General features: G+C 39.7%; 1 protein-coding gene across 3 annotated transcripts in view; it reads right to left on the bottom strand.

Annotated features, from left to right (window-relative positions):
• Window positions 1-392: 392 nt before the first annotated feature.
• LOC149321760 (LON peptidase N-terminal domain and RING finger protein 1-like) overlaps window positions 393-21,802 on the bottom strand; it is a 54,821-nt gene continuing 33,411 nt past the window's right edge. The window contains exons 7-13 of one of the 3 annotated variants that reach the window (XM_089528119.1): window positions 17,270-17,384; window positions 15,058-15,179; window positions 10,808-10,966; window positions 8,965-9,127; window positions 7,566-7,712; window positions 4,307-4,497; window positions 393-806 (exon numbers count right to left, since the gene is read on the bottom strand). In XM_089528119.1, coding sequence (XP_089384245.1) covers window positions 4,333-4,497; window positions 7,566-7,712; window positions 8,965-9,127; window positions 10,808-10,966; window positions 15,058-15,179; window positions 17,270-17,384 — 871 coding nt within the window. In that variant the 3' untranslated portion in view covers window positions 393-806; window positions 4,307-4,332. Of the gene's footprint in view, window positions 4,498-7,565; window positions 7,713-8,964; window positions 9,128-10,807; window positions 10,967-15,057; window positions 15,180-17,269; window positions 17,385-21,802 lie in introns of those variants that run through there. The other 2 variants (XM_089528111.1, XM_089528129.1) reach the window with 2 other exon arrangements.

Below are 21,802 nucleotides of genomic sequence, written 5' to 3'. Positions count from 1 at the left end.
GTGTCACATTGATCACATTAATATTCCACATAAAGCTTTCACTCCCCAACTTTGAAAATAGCTTAAGCTCATTACTACAATCCTCACCTTACATTTCATCATGTATTTGTATAAAAGCATCTAAATGCCATGAACTGCGAGGAGCAGAAATCTGTATTTTACATGCATTGATACAAAAAATACTGGGGAGCAAAGTATGGTCCATGAAACTCTTTGCAACTGATGACTAACACTTTTCATGGCAATTGATAAGATAATTGCCTACATAAACCCTTGTCTATAGCTGGATATGGCATGTATTTCTGTTATCATTCAATATCATATGAATGAAATATTTTTTCTCTCACATCTGATTCTTGAGACTCAAACATACATGAACACAATGCTAAAAAAACAAGCAAACAAACACACATTAAGTTTATTAGTCTGACAAGAACAACTAATAATTTGGCCAGGCGGAATAAAAAGATACAAATTCAAAAGAACTCCAAGCAAAGTGGAGGGATTTTAACACATTATAACCAAATAGAAACGGCTCACAAATCACAAAATAATGAATGATATCATGCAGCCAGTAGATCATATGGTTCTTTTAGAGACCATCCTCATCCACATTTATAGCCTTTGAAAAGTGGGAGAACAAGAAATCCATGTGTGTGTTGTTTTTTCAGAAAAAGCAAGAAGCAGAATAAATTTCTTTGATTAGGCAGCTCAAGTAATACCAATTGCCATGCAGTCAGTACAGTAAACTTTAAAAAAAAATCTCCCATAACTTTGTCTGGCTCTGGAGTAGCTCATTCTTCACCCTAGGAAAAAAGGCACTTTTCAAATGAGAAAAAAATTGTGCGTATGGTCAGTGGCTCTAAGCACTCCCTTCATACTTCTATTCCCTATAGCACACAAAGCAGGGAGCAATAGCAAATCCCTTCCATAAATGGATATATATTCACAGAGATACTCCTCTTATCCAGTTTATTGGGTATCCTAGCTTCTCCTCAATTACCCATAATTCAGAAATATCTATAATTTCAAGGCCATATAAATAGGCCAAGCAGATGTAGGAAGAAATGCTAATTTATCCTGGTAAGAAGAATTCCTCCCCCACCAAATGAAAGACCAAATTGACTGAACTAACCAAATTGGAATGGATACTTTTAACAAGAGGACCACTCAGCACAGGGCAAAACAGAAAGTCATTCTGTCAAATGGCTTGCCATGGCACAAAAATCTTAAGATTGAGGCTGTCAAGCAGTTAGAAATAGATACGTTCACATGTCCAAACAGCAGCCATATTTAAAGTAGTCAACGTATGGATATTTGTAGTTAAAGTATGGGTATTTGATTCCAGCCAGTAAAGTATTTTTAATACCTTAAAAGTGAAACAAGTGCAGATTTCAATAACCCAACTTTGTCCTATCCCTTTTTCACCATCATTTAACATCTTTGGTTGCAGAAGCTCATTATTCCCCTTAATGACATACATTATACAAAAGAATAGGCTTTAGAACAGAAGTGGGAACTGTGCACCTCTCCAGATGCACCTAGAGCACACACAACTCCCAGCATTTCTCTCCATTGACTATGCCGGCTAGGGAGTTGCTGGGGTTTAAAGCTGAAAACATCTGAGTCCTACTCCTGTTTTGGAATATAAAATTGGGGGGGGGGGGGGGGCAAAGGAACAGCTGGTGTCAACATGGGAAGTCAGGCAGAGAGCCTGTTGTATTTAAATTATAGCTTTAAAAAAATACATGCACTTTCATAATTACTTGCCCTGACTTAGGCCTTAACAGGAAAGACTATCAGAATCCATGTCAAAGCTATGTACAACATTTAATGTAAGTATCTGTCATGAATGGTTTCCAAGTACATATGGCGGAGAAGAAAGATAAAATCACTTGAACAAAATGCAGCAGCCTAGACACCCACCTCTGTTAGAACTTAAGACAATGCAAAAATTCCCTTACACGGCAATACAAAAACTAAAATGCTCCCTACAAAAAGGTAGGCAAAATTACATTCGGAGAGGGCAGCTTCGATTACTGTTACCCCCTTGCTACATTTTAAAAAAATTGTTCAAAATATATTATGGTGGGACAGTGACATGACCAAATTTTCAAATCTACATCCTGATAATTTTCCACATCCACAAAAGGTGGATTTACCAGGGTCCAGGGCACTTGAGTCTTACGCTGTTTGAAAACAGAGCTTGCAGATCTGATCTTTAAAAAGTTCACCCTCATCCCAAAATAGTACTCACATTCAATTTGTAACTCATGCTCCACAAAATGTACATATTTTAGCCCTTGACCCTATACAATACGTATTAATCAACTGATCCAACAAACCAACAAATAAAATGGAGCTGTTCTTGATGAATATGATTTTGTTTATACTTACACTCAGAATGTGGCCATGGGTGAACTATTAATGTAGTTCTGCAATGTTTATAATGGCAGTGTTCTTATAGTGCAACAAAATTTCATAGATGTCAATGTGCATGGGAATGAAGCCTACTATTCACCATAGCATCCTTCGTACTACAATTAACTCTATAGAGTACATGTATAGTAAAGCTCAAAGCAGTTACTATTATGAACCATCACTCCCAAAACCTTCCAGAGTGCATGCTTGCGTGTCCATACTGGCTGAGGAATTCTAGCAATGGTGGTCTTAAAATGTATCTATGTGAAGTTCTGGTGTAGAGAAGGATCACTATCCAGAAAACACATAAGGCCAAAACAAATCTTTGCTCAGCACGTCTGGGAGAAAAACCCTGACAGAAAACATTTTACAGCACTTGTTAACCAATATATCAAGATGGCAGCCATTTCTAGATATGCTGTCAGCAGTCTGATTTTCTAGGTTTACACCTATTTTGAAGGGAAACCCCTTCCCATCTTCTCTGTTCACATTAGTCAGATCCTACTAGTGAGTGGTTTGACATAGAAATATAAGAGTAAGGACTGTGTTGGCTCCAGCAATGCTGAACATATTGCAAAATGCTCACTGTAATGAGGCTATATTTTTTATTTAAAAGAAATCATGCTGTTGAATTTTGAGAAATTAACAACAGCCACATTGTTGTTGTTAATTTCTCAAAATTCAATAGTATGGTTTCTTTTAAATAAAAAGTATTCATCCAGCAACTACAAAGTTTTAAATCTTTATTAAGCAATGGGACAAGACACCAATACCTTGCACTGTTATTGGCAGAGATTTGTTTTTAGTTTGACAGTCTCATAAATCCCTCTGACTTCATGGCCAATAGCCACACTGGCGGGTGATTCAGGAAGTCCTAGTCCAAAAACCTCCCCAATTACATTGCTTATATATATATATCACCATGTTCTAGGTGTATGTGGCCTATTTTAGGCCCAGGGAGGTCTTTTTTCTAACAGGAAGAGAACCAGATGTATTGAACATTTGTGGACAAAAGCAAAATGATTTTTTCCAGGGAATACAGCAGGGATGCACCCCTCCAAGACTGAAGGGGACAATGTGCACCCCTAACTCCCAATTGCCCACTCTAATACAGAAGAAGTACTATCTAGATAAGCATTTTTACTTATATCTTAGTGGCAAATTACACTTCACTCATCTAATTCTATCTCCCATCTTTTTCTTTAACTAAAAATAAAATGCTATGGGCTTAGTGGGGAGGGAGCTGGATCAGAGCTGAAGAAGCAATTAACTCTCTCCTCTTATGCAATGGCCCTGATTCAAAACCATTCCTCCATCAAGCTGCTAGGAGCAACTAAGGAAAAAAGAAAAGGACATGTGCCACATTTGTACCTTTCTCTCTCCTGTTCATCATATAATAACAGCTTCAAAGGAATGAGTTAATTTGGAGAATGGCAGTACATTTTGCACAGACTGGAATCATCCCTTAAAAGCTTCATTATATGGCAGAAAACGGTGAAACCCAGGAAGTTCTAGCATTTCTAGATGGGTTTTTCTTTGTATTGGAAATGTAAAGGTTCTTTAGATGTTTCTTCACTTAGCACTGGACAGTCAGGTTTCTTGGACAGATTTCACATCTAAATTCATTGCATTTTTGAACCAAACAAGACCAATTAAAGACTCTGAAATACAAAATATATATATATCCTGTGGACGGTGCAACATTGCTAATGAGTCTTGCTACTATTGCACACCAGTGTACTGGTTCCTGGCCCTATTTTTGAGGTCAATTGGACAAAAAAACACAAAATCAAAAAACAAAGAAAAAATAAAGAATAAAGGCCTAGAGAAAAATTAGCAGGCGATACAGAATGAGCCCACTTTTTTCTTCTGCGTTATTTATAACCTTTGTCTTGGAATGAAGTCTGAGAATTAGCTGCTGTAGTCACGGCTTTCCAAAATGACATTGAGAATATTCTTCAACTGGGTGAGACGAGCTTTCAGGGAAGTGTCGGAGAAGATGGTCAACTTACGGCTCAAGTCAAGGGGCAATATGGAGATAAGCCACCAACACCAAACTGGTCCATCTGGACTTGCCTAGTAGGAAGATACAGGAAAACAGGTGCAATCATTGTGCTTAGCACTGGACACAAGAAAAAGATTATACAGTGCGCCCGCGCCATACACGGGCGCGCCATATGCGGACTTGAGTGTATGCGCTCAAGCCGCAGCGCACGCGCGGGCAGAAGGGGCAGCGCGTCCCATTCAATTGAATGGGCGCGCGCACCCGTTGTGCCCCGTGCGCACCCGCGCACAAGCCCCATTGTTTCCAATGGGGCTCGAGCATAGGCGGAATTCGCCTTACGCGGAGGGATCCGGAACGGATCCCCCGCGTAAGGCAAGGACGCACTGTAGTCTCTTTCATCACTGTACCAAGGACTAAATGTCTTTACCCAGGAAACTGGTTATAGTTCATAGTTATCGTTGCCTTGGTATAGTTATAGTCTGTGTGATGTTGTATTTTCAATCTGGACAGCACTTCAAATTGAGGACTGTCTTCTGTAAAGTGAGACACCTGGTCATCCTGCTTGCATTTAAGTAGAACAGTCCAAATTAGTTTGTCCATGGACTCAATAATAAATATGATTGATCTACACACTATCGTAACTGATACTGCAATCTATATTTAGAAGCCATCTCTTAAAAAGAGAACTGTAAACTTACAGTTTACTTTTTAAAAAACGTCTTATGAATTTATTTGGTGCAGAATATTAAACTGCTGGGAACATGCTGAACATATGCAACATGTAACAGAAAGGAAAATCTAACAAGATACATAAATGAGGTGGGGCGGGAGAGTCCTTCTTAGCAACTTCAAACTTTGAGAGCTTAGTTCCCAGGCAATAACTTATAAATGGTCTCTTGGGAAACTGTGAAAAATGCAGCATTGTGTTTCTAGAAAAAGAGATTCTGAATGTATGTATTCATTTATTTTGCAGTGGCTCATATTTTAAACAAACTCCTGAAACAGATTTGTGCTGGGAAAGTCTGAACATATAAAGACTACAAACTAAACAGAGTTTTGCATTGCCTTTTGAGACCAGCACACCAGTGTGGCAAACAACAAGTAGACTAACATTTTCAGTTTTTATAGATAAGACAGTTTCATGAAAGGATATAAAATCTATTTGCTGATCATGGAGAATTTCTTGAAAATCTTATATAAAAGAACCAGGGGAACTATATGATGCTTTTTATAAATATCAAGTCTTACATGTCTTATTTTGGTATCTAAGTGGAAATTGAACTCTTGATCATACTGAATCAAGTTGTTATTTGTCATTTTCCATGAGTATTATTTCATCTTTGTTACAATAGTTTCCACACAATTTGGCCAAGGTGGCAGGTGCCTGTAGAGCTAGGATACTGGACTATACAGAAAAGTGAACAATACCACAAATATCAGGTGCTGTAGGCTATATTTCAGAAGAGGGAACTGGCAAATCCATCTCTGAATATTTCTTGTCTAAGAAAACACTATGAAATTAATGGGGTTGTCATGAGTTGACAGGCTTGAATGCACATACACACATGGTTGTGTTAAGCAGACACTGCAGAAAAAAAATTAGAGAGCTAAATTGAATTGTTAGTTCTAATTAGAGTACAGTCATCAAATCAATGTGACTTATATAGAAGAGATAACACTTCAATAGATCTGCTCTAAATAGGACTAACAATTTGATTTAGCACAAAGAGTCTCTTAATCATACTAACAATGTAATATTTTGTTAAATATTAAGTGTTATTAAGTTCAATAACACTTAGGAAGTACAGAAGTATCTTAACTTTTTGTATTTTTCTGAGTTAACAGCAACATGAAACAGATTAAGGATAGGATGCAAAATTGTGCTCTTAAAATCTATTTCTACATTGAAAGGATTACTTGATGGTAGTTTTTTTGCACCATAATATAAACTGCTAATAAAGCCTTTGACTACATCAAAGCTATGGCTTGCACTTAGTGGAATGGGAATGCCACAACATCTGACTATCCTGATGAGTAACCTGTACTCAGGACAAGAAGATGCAGTTAGAACAGAATACAGAGAAACAGAATGGTTCCCAGTCAGAAAAGGGATCAGGCAAGAATACATATTATCACCCTATTTATTTAATCTATATGCATAAGATGTCATACACAGAGCAAGCATGAACTCAGAGGCAGGAGGACTGAAGACAGGAGGAAGGAACATTAACAACTAAAGATACACAGATGACACAATACAACTAGAAGAAACAAACAAATACCTGGATCATTTACTGAAGAAGGTCAAGGAGGAAAGTGCCAAGGTTGGATTAATGTTGACTATATATAATGACCATGGAAGATCTACAAGAATTCATCAGAGACAACAAGAAAAATGAAATAGTCAAAGAGTACTCATATCTTAGATCAAATATTGATCAGAGAATGGAGATTGCAGTCAAGAAATCAGAAGAAGACTATGGGTAGGGCAGCTATGAAAGAACTGGACCAGATCTTAACATGTAAAGATGTAACTCTGAACACTAAACTGATTATCGTCCAAGCCATTGTATTCCCCATCACTGTGTATGGATGTGAAAGCTAGACAGAGAAAAAAGCCAGTAGGAAGAAAATCAACTCATTTGATATATGGCCCTGGAGAAGAGTGCTGAGAATACAGTGGACAGCCAAAATGACAAAAAAATGGATTCTAGAACAGATCAGGCCTGAACTCTCTCTGGAAGCCAAGAAAACTAAATTGAGGCTTTCATACTTTGGCCACATCATGAGGAAAAATAAATTATTAGAAAAGGCAATGATGCTAGGAAAGGTGGAAGGCAAGAGAAAGATAGGAGGAACACCAGATGGTTAGACAAAATCAAAGAGACCGAGTCCTAAGGCTACAGGACCTGAGCAGAGAGGAAGAGGAGATGTCTCATACACAGGGTCACCATGAGTCAAAGTCAACTCGAGGGCAGTAAGCAACAACAAAAACAAACAGCCAGTTCAACAGTGTGAAAAGCACAGTATGTCATTAGAACATAGGCAGCTGTCCTTTCTAGGTTCCTGAGTCCCAGTCCTGGGAAAAGAGCGGGATATAAATAAATAAATAAACAAACAAACAAACATGCATTGATACCTGTATATCTTCCTCCTTCTCAGGAAGGGGTCCGTGGTGCATCAAAAGTCGTCTGGAGGTGGCATCACCATCTTCATAAAATCTCTGTGTTAACTGGTATGTATAGTCATGCAAATTCTGAAGTTCAGCCAGTTCTTCTCCTTCTACCTGTACCAAGAGGTCAATAAATACAAGAAGTAGAAAATAAAAAGAGTCAAGGACAGAGTATGAAATTGAAGCATGGAGGGTGAGCATAAACTGAGCATAAAACAAAGTGATGGAGACAAAGACAGATCAAAGCTAAATATGCACATGTGACTTCATATAAAGTGATGATGCTATCCAAGTGCCAAAAAACATGAAACACAAAGCAAGTGGAGTGGCACCTTTTATTTAACTGAATTTTTCTTTGATGACCTGCAGGTGCCTGGGCACTCCTGATCAAAATAGCCTGAGTATCAGCTAATTCTCATTAGTGACTCTGTATCATCTCAATGTTTATCATAAGGCAGTTTATGTAATCCTTTGTTACATCAGCTGCCTGAAGAAGAGTCTTACATGGTTGTCAATGGAAGCAGAATAGATAAAAGCTATCACCTTCCATATTTTTGCAGATTAAAGTATCCACAGGAGAGCAATCAACTAAAGTGTAAACAAATTAACCAACAGGGACCAATTCTCAGCAATGATGCTGACTGTTAATATGATACTCTGAACATATTTAAACAGGGATATCTTCTTCTAACAGGAAGCTCCATTGTGGACAGAAGGAAGAATATAAATTAAATAAATTGATGACAAACAATGAATAGAAAAGTTTGTTTATATCATTGCTAGCCCTTTCCCATCAATATTTCAAAAAAGCACTTTGGTTAGCCAAGTAAAATGTGTAGCATTTAATCAGTTAAATTTAGATAGTTAAAATCATTAGGCAGTTTGATAGCAACTTGTTTGCTTTGCATCTCTTCTGTCCTAAAAAGATGCATCTGTCTGTGCAACATAACTTGTGACATAATACATATGTGCACTTCACTACCCAAGGTAAGTTACCTGAACATATGATTTTTCTGACATGCCAAGCTTCATTACCTCAATAGTCTACTATTTTTATTGAGAGCCAGCATGGTATAGTGGACTGAGTGTTGGATTCTAGGAGACGAAGGTTCAAAGAGAAGTTCAGCCATGGCAATCCACTGAGACAAATCGCATTGACTCAGTTTCTGTGGAATACAATGGCAAAATGCCTCTGAATAAATCTTGCCCCCCCCCCAAAAAAAACAACCACCAACCTATGATGGCATTGCCAAAAGTTAGAATTCACTTGAAAATACACAACAACAACAACAACAACAACAACAGTGCACTGTTGCCTGATGAAGTTGTAGCTACAATCTGGGACAGCTCACCATGGATTGCTCACCTTCTCATCTTCCAAGTACTCAATATCCGCTGTGTTGTACCCATCCCTGTGCCCACGTCTCAGAACTCGGAACCTTCGCTTGCCAACAGTATCTACTAAAGATCGTCCGTCAGGCAGAAACACTATTTTCTGAATTTCCAACATGCAGCCATAGTCAGCAAAACTGAAACATGATTGAAGAAAACATAATTGAGAAGGATATAAACATTAGTCAGCTTTTATGTTTTTGATTACTCAAGTCCTAGGCTATTATCGATTCTGAAGACCAGGAGCAGCAAACCTTGGTGAGTACAGTGCCAATTCTTACAAGCCACATCCATCCCTCACCACCTATACTTGGCACCTAAGTGTCATTATAGGTGCAAAAAAAAAAAAGCCCTTCAGAAAGTGTGTGCCCCACTACACCATACTTATTGGTAGAAATGCATTTTTATAACTCTGCTGCACCAACACCAAATGTTTTTGGCATGCCATTAAATTCAACAGGGGAGGAGGGTGATAGGGACTCTCCTACAGGCAACAAGAGGTTATAGGGTTTGGGCTATATATTTTAAATGGTGCTGCAGAATATATACCCTCTGTAGACTTTCAGTTATAAAGCTTTTTATGAAACTGGAAATCATAATTCTCTTTCAAGCAGGATGAGGAGAGAGAATAAGACAGGTGGCTGCATGTTTTGCTTTGAAGGACTGCCACCCTGACTTATCCAAAAAAGGTAACATAATCACTTCATACTGGAAAATCCCCAACTCAAAAATATATGCATTCATTATCAAATGCTCAATGATCTCGCAAGGAAAGTACCACTCTGACCTCTTCAGCCACTTGTGGATTCCAATATTTGATACACATGCACACCATCACTAGATAGGCAATGATCCACGATATATCTTTAGGACCACTAAATGGTCCAAAATAATGTCCCATGTCCTGTTCACAAGTTCACAGAGCTAACACTTGGAACCCGAAGAGGGACTGTGTTTCCTGGCCCCACCCCTTGATATTAGTGTGCGAGTGGGGAGGGTATCTGCAAAGCATGAACCTTTGCATGAGCATCACATTATCTCAATCAGGAATGTCAGGAGATGGAACTGGCACTGAGTATAACATAGTAGGGTCAAAAGTCACAGTCGCTATATGTCTGTTATCTATCTATCGTATACTGCAATGTCAAGGGATATTTATTTATTTGTGTTCATATCTATGATGGGATCACAAGGCATGACACAATAAAAACAATTTAAAACTGTAAAATAATTAAACAGGCTAAAGCACATCAAACATTGGACAAGTTAAAAGTAAAAGCCAATTAGAACAGTTTAATAGAAATTTTAAAATATGCACACGTGTAAACACAAAAGAGATCAGTTAGGTCCACAAGGCTTCAATAACAAGCCATATTCTTATTGAGTACCAGAATGGAATCTGTGTTGGTACCAACTGGGCTTCCAAGGGGAAGCATTCCACAGCCCGGGTGCCACAGTAGAAAAGGCCCTTTCCCACCTCGTTCCACAGTACATTGCCCACACTGCTGTGCCACACAGGAGAGCTCCTCCAGTCTCAGTCCCAGACTACATATTATTTTATCCATAAGCATATTTCAGGAAAGAGACAGAAAGAGTGGGTGGAACAGAGGATTTCCATAATACAAAAGGCAGAAATTCTGATTCCAACCACAAATAAAAATGGCAAAGCAGAAAGTGGGAGTAAGAACTAAATTTCTGGGAAGTTGTTCTGAGTACTGAGCTGTCCTGAAACTGCATGATTCAATTAAAGTAGAAGACCTGCCCAAATACAGGGACAAGCCGAGCCAAAACCTACTCCCTCCGCCCTTGCCACTCACCTTTTCCCATGCTCGTACATACACATGCCAAACATCTTTGTGCCAGTCTCCTGACATCTCCGCATCATGAGGCGATAACGAGGTTCAAACACATGAAGGGGACACACAATGCCAGGAAATGACATTGTGCAGACAAAGATGGGGATATTCTTGGTCAGGCTGCAGAAAGAAGAAGGAAGCAGCATGGTTACATATTCTCAGTACAGACAAAGAATAACACAGGATAGAAGGAGAAGCCCCACACAGGGTAAACTCTAAATCTCAACTGAGGTATCAGAAGCACACCAGCCCTCACAGAAAATGAATCTAGGTGTCTGTGAACTGCTGTACCTGCCCAAGGATAAGAGCTGAATGGGGAACATCTTCATTCCTCTTCATTCTAAACCTTCTTCCCACCAGGGCCAGATAAAGACCTTTAGAGACCCCAAGTACTTAAAAATTTTGGTGCCCCCAATATATAAGTAATTCAAAATATAAATAATAATAAAATAAAATTTTATTTTTCAAAATGAATCAATATCTACAGTATGATACAAAATGTTTATTATTGTATACTTCCATTTTATTTATATTTGAAAAGTTTTATCCTACTTTTTTAACTGCAAAACCCCCTGACAAATCTTACATAACATATCTGCTTCTATTGCTTAGTAGAGATAAGGCATCCAGCCTACCTTGTTGCATAGGTGTTGTGCTGGGATTTTTTTAATATACTTCAACTGAGAAAATGAATACTCAAATGAGCAATTTGTGGCCATGACTGTTAAAAATATATGAAAGCATATGTCTACATTTGGAAAGGCACGCTCAATATTGTCTTCTACAATTATTTCATAACATCAGCATGACTGACTCTTATTGTTACATTTTTCTGTGATGCTTTGCTTCCCTTGTTGCCCTAAGCACATGCTTATTTTGCTTAATGGTTAATCTAGGCCTGGTTCACACCTTTGAGACATGAAATCCCTTGAGTATAAGCCAGACACCTGGCATACCTGGGAAACGGTCAGAGTCTACCTATTCAGACAGGCCTCATGGGGCTGATAGTTAAATTCCCTGTGCCTTTCCTGTCCTTGGAACCCTGCCTGACCTTGCCACCATCACCACATGAGAATCTACTAGTGCTATAACTAGAGTGCTGCCAGTCACTCAGCACCTCCCCCAGAAAGGGGTTACCCCAAAGCAGCAGTCAAATGTGGTAGGTGGTGTGAACCAATGGCAACTGAAATTATTATTATTGTTATTATTATCATTATTATTATTATTATTATTATTTAACCTTTATTTATAAAGCACTGTAAATGTTAATATCTCATTTTGGGGGGAAGGGCCATCAAAAGGGCTATCAGAAATTATGATGGCAGAGCCAGGAAGCCTCTGAGGGAGAAGAGGCATGGCCCTGAAGGAATGGTGAAGTGAGGCAGCTGGTGGAGCAAATAACCAACCAGAACATATCTCAGTGCAGTGTCAGCTGGTTTTTAAAAAGAAGAGAGAGAAGTATGCCCACTGTGGAAATTACTCAAAGTTCTTGTGATGACTCCCACCACACTGACCATGGGGTTCTTCTTTCCTACTATGCTTTAAGGTTTTTCTTTTAACCCAGAAGCATCCTTTTAACCCTCAGTCTCAATATTGTTGGCCCCAACAATTTCCCTAGCACACCCCTTTACGTAAGTGACTTGGGAATGGGCTCCCAGTATTCCAGTCATCTGTCTTCATTTTAGTCTCCCCTTACTTTCTCTGAGGGAAAGCAAACTGGAAGTAAGAGCCATCTTGGTAATGGCGTGGGGGCATGGTGACCACTTGCCCCAACTCTGCCCTAAGCCAGAGTCACGCTACCTGCTCAACCAGATGGGGAGCAGCACGGGAACGCTCCTGTGGCACAGCAATTAGACGCTGCATGCCACAGGAGTGGAGAAGAGCTGTGGTGAAAGGGGAGACTTTTTTCAGGTGCAAAAAGGAGGGGCATTTTGCTGCTTCTTTTTGCTCTGGAAAAATGCCAGATTGGGGCTGCAATGTGCGGTTGCCACAGCCCTGATCTAGCACTCAAAAGGGTGACATTAAGCCACCTCTTTACGGCTGTCTGTTTTGCCCCTCTGTCTCTTCTAACAGTACTGACACACACTCCTCTTTCATAAGCTCCTTCCCCCTTTTATAGTCACTCCTCAGGCAGCCCCCCACCTTTGTATCCAGCCTGTCTCTAATTGGCTGTTGGGGAAACTCCACTCTGTCAATGACCCTCCACAGTTATCTTACGCTGACCATGCACAAGTAGTTTCCCAAAATTTCTAATAGCAAAATTATTTCTGCTTCACACAACCTACTGTAACACAAACACATTTGTATCACACGCACTCCACAATACTGCCCTCACAGTTGTTAGAGGTTATCATGTTATCACAGCATTGGATAAGCAGAACAGATTTCTTTTAGCAATTTAAATCTACTGGTTTTTTTTTTTTTTTAAAATACACTGCCTGTTTTCTGTAACACAGTATATAAAAAACTGTGCTGAGCCACAGATTCACTTATCTAAGAAAAGAAGAGCAATAAGTTAGTGAAGTCCTAAACAGGTGATGGAGAAAAGATGATTGAGAGGATAAAACAGCCATCTTTAAATATCGTATCTCATATGGAAAGATGGAGCAAGCTTCTTTTCTGCTGCTGCAGAGGGCAAGACTTGAACCAATGGATTACAAACAAGATGATTCTTATTAAACATTAGAACTTCCTGAGGTTAAGGGTTTCTGACAGAGGAAAAGAGACCCTTTGAAGGAAGTGGACTCTCTTTTATCTGGTGGTTTTTAAACAGAGGTTGTACAGCCATCTCTCAAAGATACTTTAGCTGTGGGTTTGTGCATTGGCAAGGGATGGGATTAGATGGCTTTTGAATGGGTAACTTCAAACCTCAATGTGACGCTATGACCTATTTGCATTTCTAAATTTAGTATGTCTAGTATATTGCTGTATATTACTTAGCTTGTAATATTTCCTCAGATTATATGGATCTCCTTATTCAGCAACATTTTTTTTTCTTCAGGATACTTTCATAAAGTCTCTAGGGACTTTGTCACACAAGGAAAATTGGAAGGTTAATCCAAAGCCAATCAGGAGTCATTCAAGGAGTTTCACGTTATTTTGAAAGAGATTATCAAATGATGTTGAAAGCAACTGAGTGTCCATCCAAACACAATGAGAAGTCATCCCAAAAATAGGTAATTTTGGTAAACTATCGAATTCATAAATCCTCTTCTACTGCAAATTTGCACTCGGTTTAAAGTTCTGGTGGTATGAAATGCATCTCTACTTCTGCCCTGGGATACTCCCTGTTGGAAAGAAACTACAATTCCCATGAACTTCTGCTGCAATTCTCCTTCCTGTAATCCGAGAGGAGGAGAGGAATTGGGTAGCCTCAGAGGGCAGCTAGGGCAAACGTCACTGGAACAAAGTTTGCCAAGAAAACCCTGCCATAAGTGTGAGTCAACTTGAAGGGACATGATAACAACAACAACAACCACGTGTGTATACAAAAACATCTAAACAATGATACCTTTATCTGAAAGGACATGTTAACAAGAAAATCATCCCTACCAAGCTCTAGCTCTCCCTCTATCCAGTCTCTGCACTGTACCCCAGCAGAGAAGGCAGGCTGGACTGGTGCCAGGAGAGAGAGAGAAGAAAATCTATGCTGCAGAGAGGAAAGAGGAAAGTGGCCATTTATCAGGCATTAGAGATTTGGGGGTGGGGGGGAGATGAGTAATCCTCCTGATTTCTTATCACTCGGGGAGGGAATGTCCTTGGTCCAGAACTGTAAAATCTAGATGCGATCCGATCCTCCCTGTGCACACGCAAACATTCTAATTCGCAAGAGAGAAGCTGATTGATCTGATGAATTTATTTGCATTGGCACTACTTTCTTTCGAATGGCTGCTGTGTTTTGCATTGCGTGTGATAAGGTAGTACATAATTTCATCCATTTGTGAATTGGCCCCACATTCTTCTTCATTCAGGACGGTGATACATTCCCCCATGTGAAAAAGTCCTAGGACATGGTCCTTTGAGGCTGCAATCCAAGTCAATCTGATATCTGTGTAAATCCCACTGAATTAAATTGATACACTTCTAAATAGCCAAATGTGGGCATGCTGAAAGTGTTCCTTCAAAGTACATTGAAATGACATCTCCCTCCTCCTCCTCCACCACACACAGACACACACACCAAATACACAATTCCAAAAAGATCTGTTTACTTGGAAAGTTCTGCCATTTCAGCTTGGTGAATCAGTTTCCTTTCTGCCAGTTGTGAAGGGAAAACAGCTTTCATGAGCTCCTCCAGCAGAATTGTGATGTTATATTTTCCAGCCCTCAGATACTAGAAGAAATTAGAGATGTGTACATTTTGTTTTAAAAAGCATGAGAAGTTAATTAATTGCGTAACTTAACTTACTTATGGAATAAGTAAATATCGATCATGGTGTATTGTTTGTTTCTCTCTTTAAAAAAAAGTTTTGTCATATAGTAAAGACATCTTTCAAAACAAATTCTTTGGAGAAATAAACAGTATACCCAAATAAGATATCCCCCAAACTCCAATAGTTGTTATTCTAAATATTTTCCCAACAGACCTTTAATCCATTTTGGAAAAATATTTTACACTCTTCAGCTACAGCAATTGCAAACATTGTAACGCTCAGGAAAAGTTCACTAGACTCAACTATCAAGGCTTGGATTCAGAAATGTCAGGATAAATTATTTAATGACAACATCACACATAAAAGTTGTCAAAGGCCATACAAAAATTGAAACACATTATGCAATACGGCATCTATTTGGTGGTGACTTGATCAAACATGTTAGGCTCTAGCCCAGGTCACTATAAGAACTTATAGCCTACTTTATTGTTGTTAGCTGCCCTTGAGTTGGTTCTGATTCATAGTGACCCCGTGGATGAGACATCTCCAAAAATCCCTATCCCCCGATGCCCTGGCCAGATCCTGCAAACCCTTGCCCACAATCCCCCGGATTGAGTTTATCCATCTAGTTTGTAGTCTTCTTCTCTTTCTTCTTTACCTTTCTCTACCTTTCCTAGAATTACAGAACTTGAAATCTTATCATCAGTTCTAGTTAGGCTACTCTGTGATTAGGCATGTTGGGAGTTGTAGTTCAACAATATTTGGAAGACCACAGGGTCCATACCCCTAATGTAAATAAGCCAAAATCTACTGTATAGTTGTAGCTCTAGAAAACACAAAACTGGATGGAAAGAGAGAGGTTATTCAAACCCATGTATAGAAACATTTATACTTTACTGAGGGAAGAAAAACAATCGTTTCAATAAAATTGGTTTTAAAGTTCCTTTAGTGGGTATTTGTAGGCAAACAGGTTCCACAAAATGTTCTGAGTCAGTTCAACATTGCAGCATGACTGTTTCTATTTCCATTGCAATCCTTCTGTCAGCAAGATTACATGGATGACCCATGAAGTACTTATATTTTCAGTTATGTGCTGGTGCTTTCTCATGTGATCTCAAACCAAGGAAGAACCATGGGGGGGGGGGGGGGCAGCATATTTGATTGTCAGAATCAGTTCTCAATACCTTCTGCTGTTTAAAATTTGTTTCAGAATGGGAACTCAATCAGTACGCAGGAAACCAACTGTTTCCTTATGTCTACTGTTTTATCTTTATCTTTATCTATCCTAGTCATATTTATTTCCCGTTTTAATAATGTTATGTCTGAATCACATTGTGATTCAGGGGACTCTTTTAAATAGAGACTCAAAGCATTATTTCATGTTTTCTCTTTAATGAAAAGTTATATTTCTATATACTCCCCACTGCTGCCTTCAACGTGTAATGATTTCTAAACTCTGTTATCTATGCAAAGTCATACCTGGTAACATTTCAGAAGCATATTCCGATTTAGCCCTTGGAGAGGAGCCAAGAACCTTCATCAGATGACCCAAAGAACTTTCATTAGATAGCTCTAATAATTTGTTGTTGTGTGCCTTCAAGTCATTTCTGATTGTAAGATGTACCCAGTGGGTTTCCATGCCCAAGAGGAGATCTGAACCCTTGTCTCTCAGAATCCTAGTCCAATATTCAAACCACTACACCATGCCGGATCTTTCTATGTAAATTAGTGCTGCTTTTAATAAAATTTTGGCAGCCACCAATGCTGTTATAATGATGTACTTGCCAGAAGCTCCCTATTTACAGATGTGCTAGAGACACAGGAATCATGTCCTAATAAAGAAGACTTTAGTAGTTAGCAGCTATTATTAATAATTTATCCCAGACAACAGTGGAACTAGAGGACAAAGAATGCCATTGACAACTTGCAAAGTCAGAACCTACCATTTTCACTACCTCTTCATACAGTAAAAAGCTCCAGAAAGTTTAGAGACAATACCAATTTGGACCTTCCTATGAGCTCACTTGCAGGCCAGATTCCTCTTACCTACCTCTCGGAGACTCTGTTTGCAAAGTGGGCAATTGGGTCGATGGTCTAGGCAGCGCTCCACACACTCTTTGCAGAATGTGTGGCCACAAGGTGTAGTTACCGGCTCAAAGAACAGACTGCAGAACAAACCAAAAGAAGAAAATGAATACTACTTATTAAGCACACACAGTGATTTTTAAAAAGGTAGTTGAAAAATCAGTAACTATAATCATATGGACAGAACTTAGAAATGATCTGGCCATGATATAGGATAGGGGTTATAATCCAAACATGAGGAATTTCTCTAAAGTCTGAATATGGGAGTGCATCCTTTTAGATTGGATATGTGTGTGTGAAATGTAAACACAAAGACACTAAAGGTGCATCCAGAGTGATTGAGAAGTCCCATTTTGTTCCTTATTTTGCTGACTTTATACTGGGTTAGAATAAACTGACTAGGGAAGCTGATATAAAATGTCTTTGATCATAGTGGGAGCTGACAGAAAATATTCTGGGATATACAAAATGTGTATGGATCTCCAAAATAACACTGGAAAGAACAGGAAGAAAATCTGGGACTTTCAGGACTTTTGAATTAGTCTGGATGTGCCCTGTATGAACGGAAAAGCATTCCTGTCTCAAAGATGAGAGGCTGGTGCTGAAATGAAAGATTAAGTTACAACTGCCTGGATAGCTGACATTTTAAATACACATCACTGTGTGTTTGCCATAGGCATATACCACTAGCCACAGCAAATACATATCTGTTAATTTAGAGATATAATACAAAAAATAACTTTCTCAAAGTCTGACTGAACTATGGCAGACACATCTAGGAATTTCATATTCTCTCTTAAAATGGAATAGTATTAGTTTCAAAAATGTCTAGCTATTCTTAAAGCAGACTGTAAGCATGATTTTTCCCTGTCCAACAGACACTTAACATTAGGCAATGGGATCCCAAGATTTATATATGGTAAGAGGAGATGCCTACTATGAGAAAGACACTACTACAAGTCTTCTTATTCCTCAGAAGGTCACCACAAACTTGTGCTAGTTCTAACTCAACATCAGTAATGAAAGAAAGATTTCCTTTGCAACAAATCAGAGAGCTTAGCTCAAGCTTATGAAGAGTACAGTATCCAGCTGCTTTGTACTGCACCCAAGCTAAAATGAATTAACATAATTAGGAGGACACAGAGGCAAGAGAAACCTTAGAGTTGATGAGAAAACCAAGTCAGAAACTTTTCTGGTTTACTTTTCAGTGAGCTAGTGTCACTAACACAAACTAAATAAAATTATCTGGTACAACATGCCATTTTCATGGTGTTTAACATACTTTGCACCATATTTGCATCTTAACTATTTGAAGAGAGGGGTGTATGTACCCAGTTTCCTGCTGCCTTCAAAAAGAAATTTAAAAAGCTTTTCTATAGAACTTGCCTTCCCTACCCTAACAGCACCAAGCAATTTGGAAAATGTACCAGACCTTGAAAAGCATTCAGCAGGAGATCAAAGAGTTGCCCAATCATCTCAGCTCGCAGAAATAATGGCCTTTTACTTAACTGATGCCTCCTGGAGCGGATGAGTCATTTAAATTTAGCCATGAATTTAAATATCATAAGCTTTGAGAGGAGGGGATCAAAACATCCAGGGACAGCATAGGTTTTGATGGGAAATCACTGATGTGACAGGAGCACAACTAGGGAAAGTTCACTTAAGACTACAATATGCAGAATCCCCAGTGCCACTGAGTTTTCCCAGAGAAAGGATCATAACCACTATGTTCTGTTGTGCTTCTCCTGAGCAGTAAAAAGCAGATATGGCAGTCCAAAACAGCATGAGAGGAGCCCAAGCAAAGGTGGCACAAGGAGTGCTCCTATGTGAGCAAGGCCTTTCTATTGTAGGAGGAGCAATGCTTCTACAAGTGTCATGAGGCCATAGGACTTCCCAACTGGAAAGGGACACTGTCTGCTATGGTCCTCCTTATAATCCTTGGGCAACAAACAAGAATAATGTAGTAAGGTTTTTTTTCAAAAATTTGGATTGATGACATGAACAAAGGGAATAAATAAAGGGGAAAGGAAAAGACTCACAAAATGAACAAACTCTCAGCTAGACAAGAGGATCTGTATTACATGGAGCCACTGTGGCAGACAAAGCAGAACTGGGGAAATGGTTGCCAGAGCATGCCATTTGGGGAGAGTGGGAGAAGCAATTGCCAAAATCTCAGCTAACTAGAAGATTCCAAACAGTGCCTCTGCACAGGCACAGACCCATGTGTGTGTTGAACAGAGACCACATAGTGGCATGACATGAATTGTCCCATGAAACAAGATAACTGATTAAAGAAGAGGAATCAAAACAGACACTGAAACTAGGATGGTATTAGCAATCATAGCTTTCTGAACTCATACCATTTTATATGTCAACCATATGTCACTGTTCATTCTATTCATTCACCATGATTCTAGACTGTTAATCATAAAACAATATCCAAACATAAAACAATATCTGAAAACATCAGATCGGAGAATCTACCCAGTGGAGATCAAGTATTGTAGGCTATATTTGGGAAGAAGGCAATTGCAAACCACTACTAGGTAGTCCTTTCCTTTTAAAATCCTGTAAAATTAATGGGATTGTTGTAAGTCAGCAGAAACTTGAAGATGTGCATGCATACACACAATCAGTTTACGGTGCACCTGTCATGGCCAGCCAAGATCAGCTCTCGGAGGATGAGGAGGAGGATGAGCCTCCTCCAGAGCAAGAGCTGATTGAGGCTACACCAGGTGGCAATCCTGCTCTGCCAGGTCCCAGCTGTACTCTCCCTGACCCTGAAGAGGAGGCCCAACCAGGTCCTAGTGCTAGAGAGGGGCCTCCTATGGTGCAACAGCCTAGTGGTGACTCTGAGGAGGAAGCTTGCCTGGAGGTGTCTACGTTCCTAGAGAGAAGGGCTGAGAGTGCTTGCAGGCGCAGATCCAAAAGGATTGCTGAGAGGCAATTAGCCAACCAGCCTCAGGTGGCACGGGGGAGAGTTTCTCTTACTTAAACTATGGAGAGACACTCACTGTTTGCCAGAGTTTATTGCATGATCCCTTGGTGTGATTGCTGCTAGCACTGGCACCTTGATTCCTTGTTGTTTGATCTCAGACCAGACCCTTGTTATCTTCTGGCTACTTTGACCTCGGACTGTTTTGACCACTCTGTCTCCCGGTATCCTGACTTCGGCTTGGCTTTTGGATTGTTGTGACTTCTAGTGCCCTGACCTCGGCTTGATTTCTAGGACTGCCTTTGCAAGGTTTGTGTTTACATTCACTTGCTAAGCTGAGTCATTCTTATCAGTTTATGTCTGCGATTGCTGGCCGCAGTCCAGGACAGAACCCTTGCTTTATGTGAGGATCTGTTCCGCCCCCTCCCTCCCCCCCCCCCGCGTAAAGCAAACAGCGCGTACGCTCAAGCCCCATTGAAAACAATGGGGCTCATGCATGCGGTGCGGCCATTTTGTTTCCATTGTGCGGCTTTTAGCATAAGCTGAAAGCTGCGTAAAAGGCACCCACATATGATGCGGGTGCACTGTACAAAAATTTGATGTGATAAAACAGCATTCATTGTCTAGAAATAGATTTGATGTGATAAAACAGCATTCATTGTCTAGAGAGTATAGAACCCAGAAGGAAGAATTTGGGGAAAGGCTGTGCAAATATAATGGATCCTGCCTCTGTTATCGCAATGAGATCACCATCTCAAAATGAAGCACTACAACAGAAAAGCCTCAGTTCAGGTGAGCCACTGCCAGACAATGGCAGGGGGAGGTGGTACCACCAGCAAGATCTCCCCAGACCCCAGACGAGGTGGCTATAGTGTCCATGCAGATCTGTAAAGAGGACTGGTAGTCTTTCAGATATCCTAGTCTAGAGTTATTCAGGGGCTTGAATGCTGATGACTAAAAAAATCCCTTGAAGACTATTCAGTACCTAACAGGAAGGCAGTATAGTTCACAGAATGCCATCATATTATACAAGCAATAAGGTACCCTATTGAATCCAGACTGCCACATTCTGTATCAGCTGCAGCTTCCAAACTCAAGCAAAGTCTCACACAGAGTATACTACTTGTAGTTCAGACATGAGGTTCCCTGTGTGTTAATGGCCATGGCCCAGCTATCTCTGTCCAGCAATGAATACAGTTGGTACACCACCTAAAAATAGGCTCCCCTAGTCATGGAGGTAAATTGACAAATGGGCAACAGTAGACCTAAAACAGTGCCAGTCAACATCTTATCAATAACTTATCAATTGCCTTTACTCTGTACTCATCCTTCCTGATTTGTCTGCTGCCTTTGACACTGTTGATCACTGTCTTCTAGTTGATATACTTTCTGACCTTGGGTTCTCAGACTCTGTTCTCGACTGGTTTAGATCTTACTTGTCTGGCAGATCTTTTGCAGTAGTTGCAGGGGGCCAGACTTCTTCTCCTGTTCCCTTATTTGTTGGAGTTCCCCAGGACTCTGTTCTAGGTCCCCTTCTATTTTCTCTCTACACACTGTCCTTAG

Source organism: Sceloporus occidentalis, unplaced genomic scaffold (assembly GCF_023333645.1).
Source record: "Sceloporus occidentalis isolate IW3139 unplaced genomic scaffold, rSceOcc1.0.p SCAF_1, whole genome shotgun sequence".
Classification (NCBI taxonomy): domain Eukaryota; kingdom Metazoa; phylum Chordata; class Lepidosauria; order Squamata; family Phrynosomatidae; genus Sceloporus; species Sceloporus occidentalis.
The sequence above is the reverse complement of the archived record's forward strand: the minus strand, read 5'-3'. Positions and strand labels throughout refer to the sequence as shown.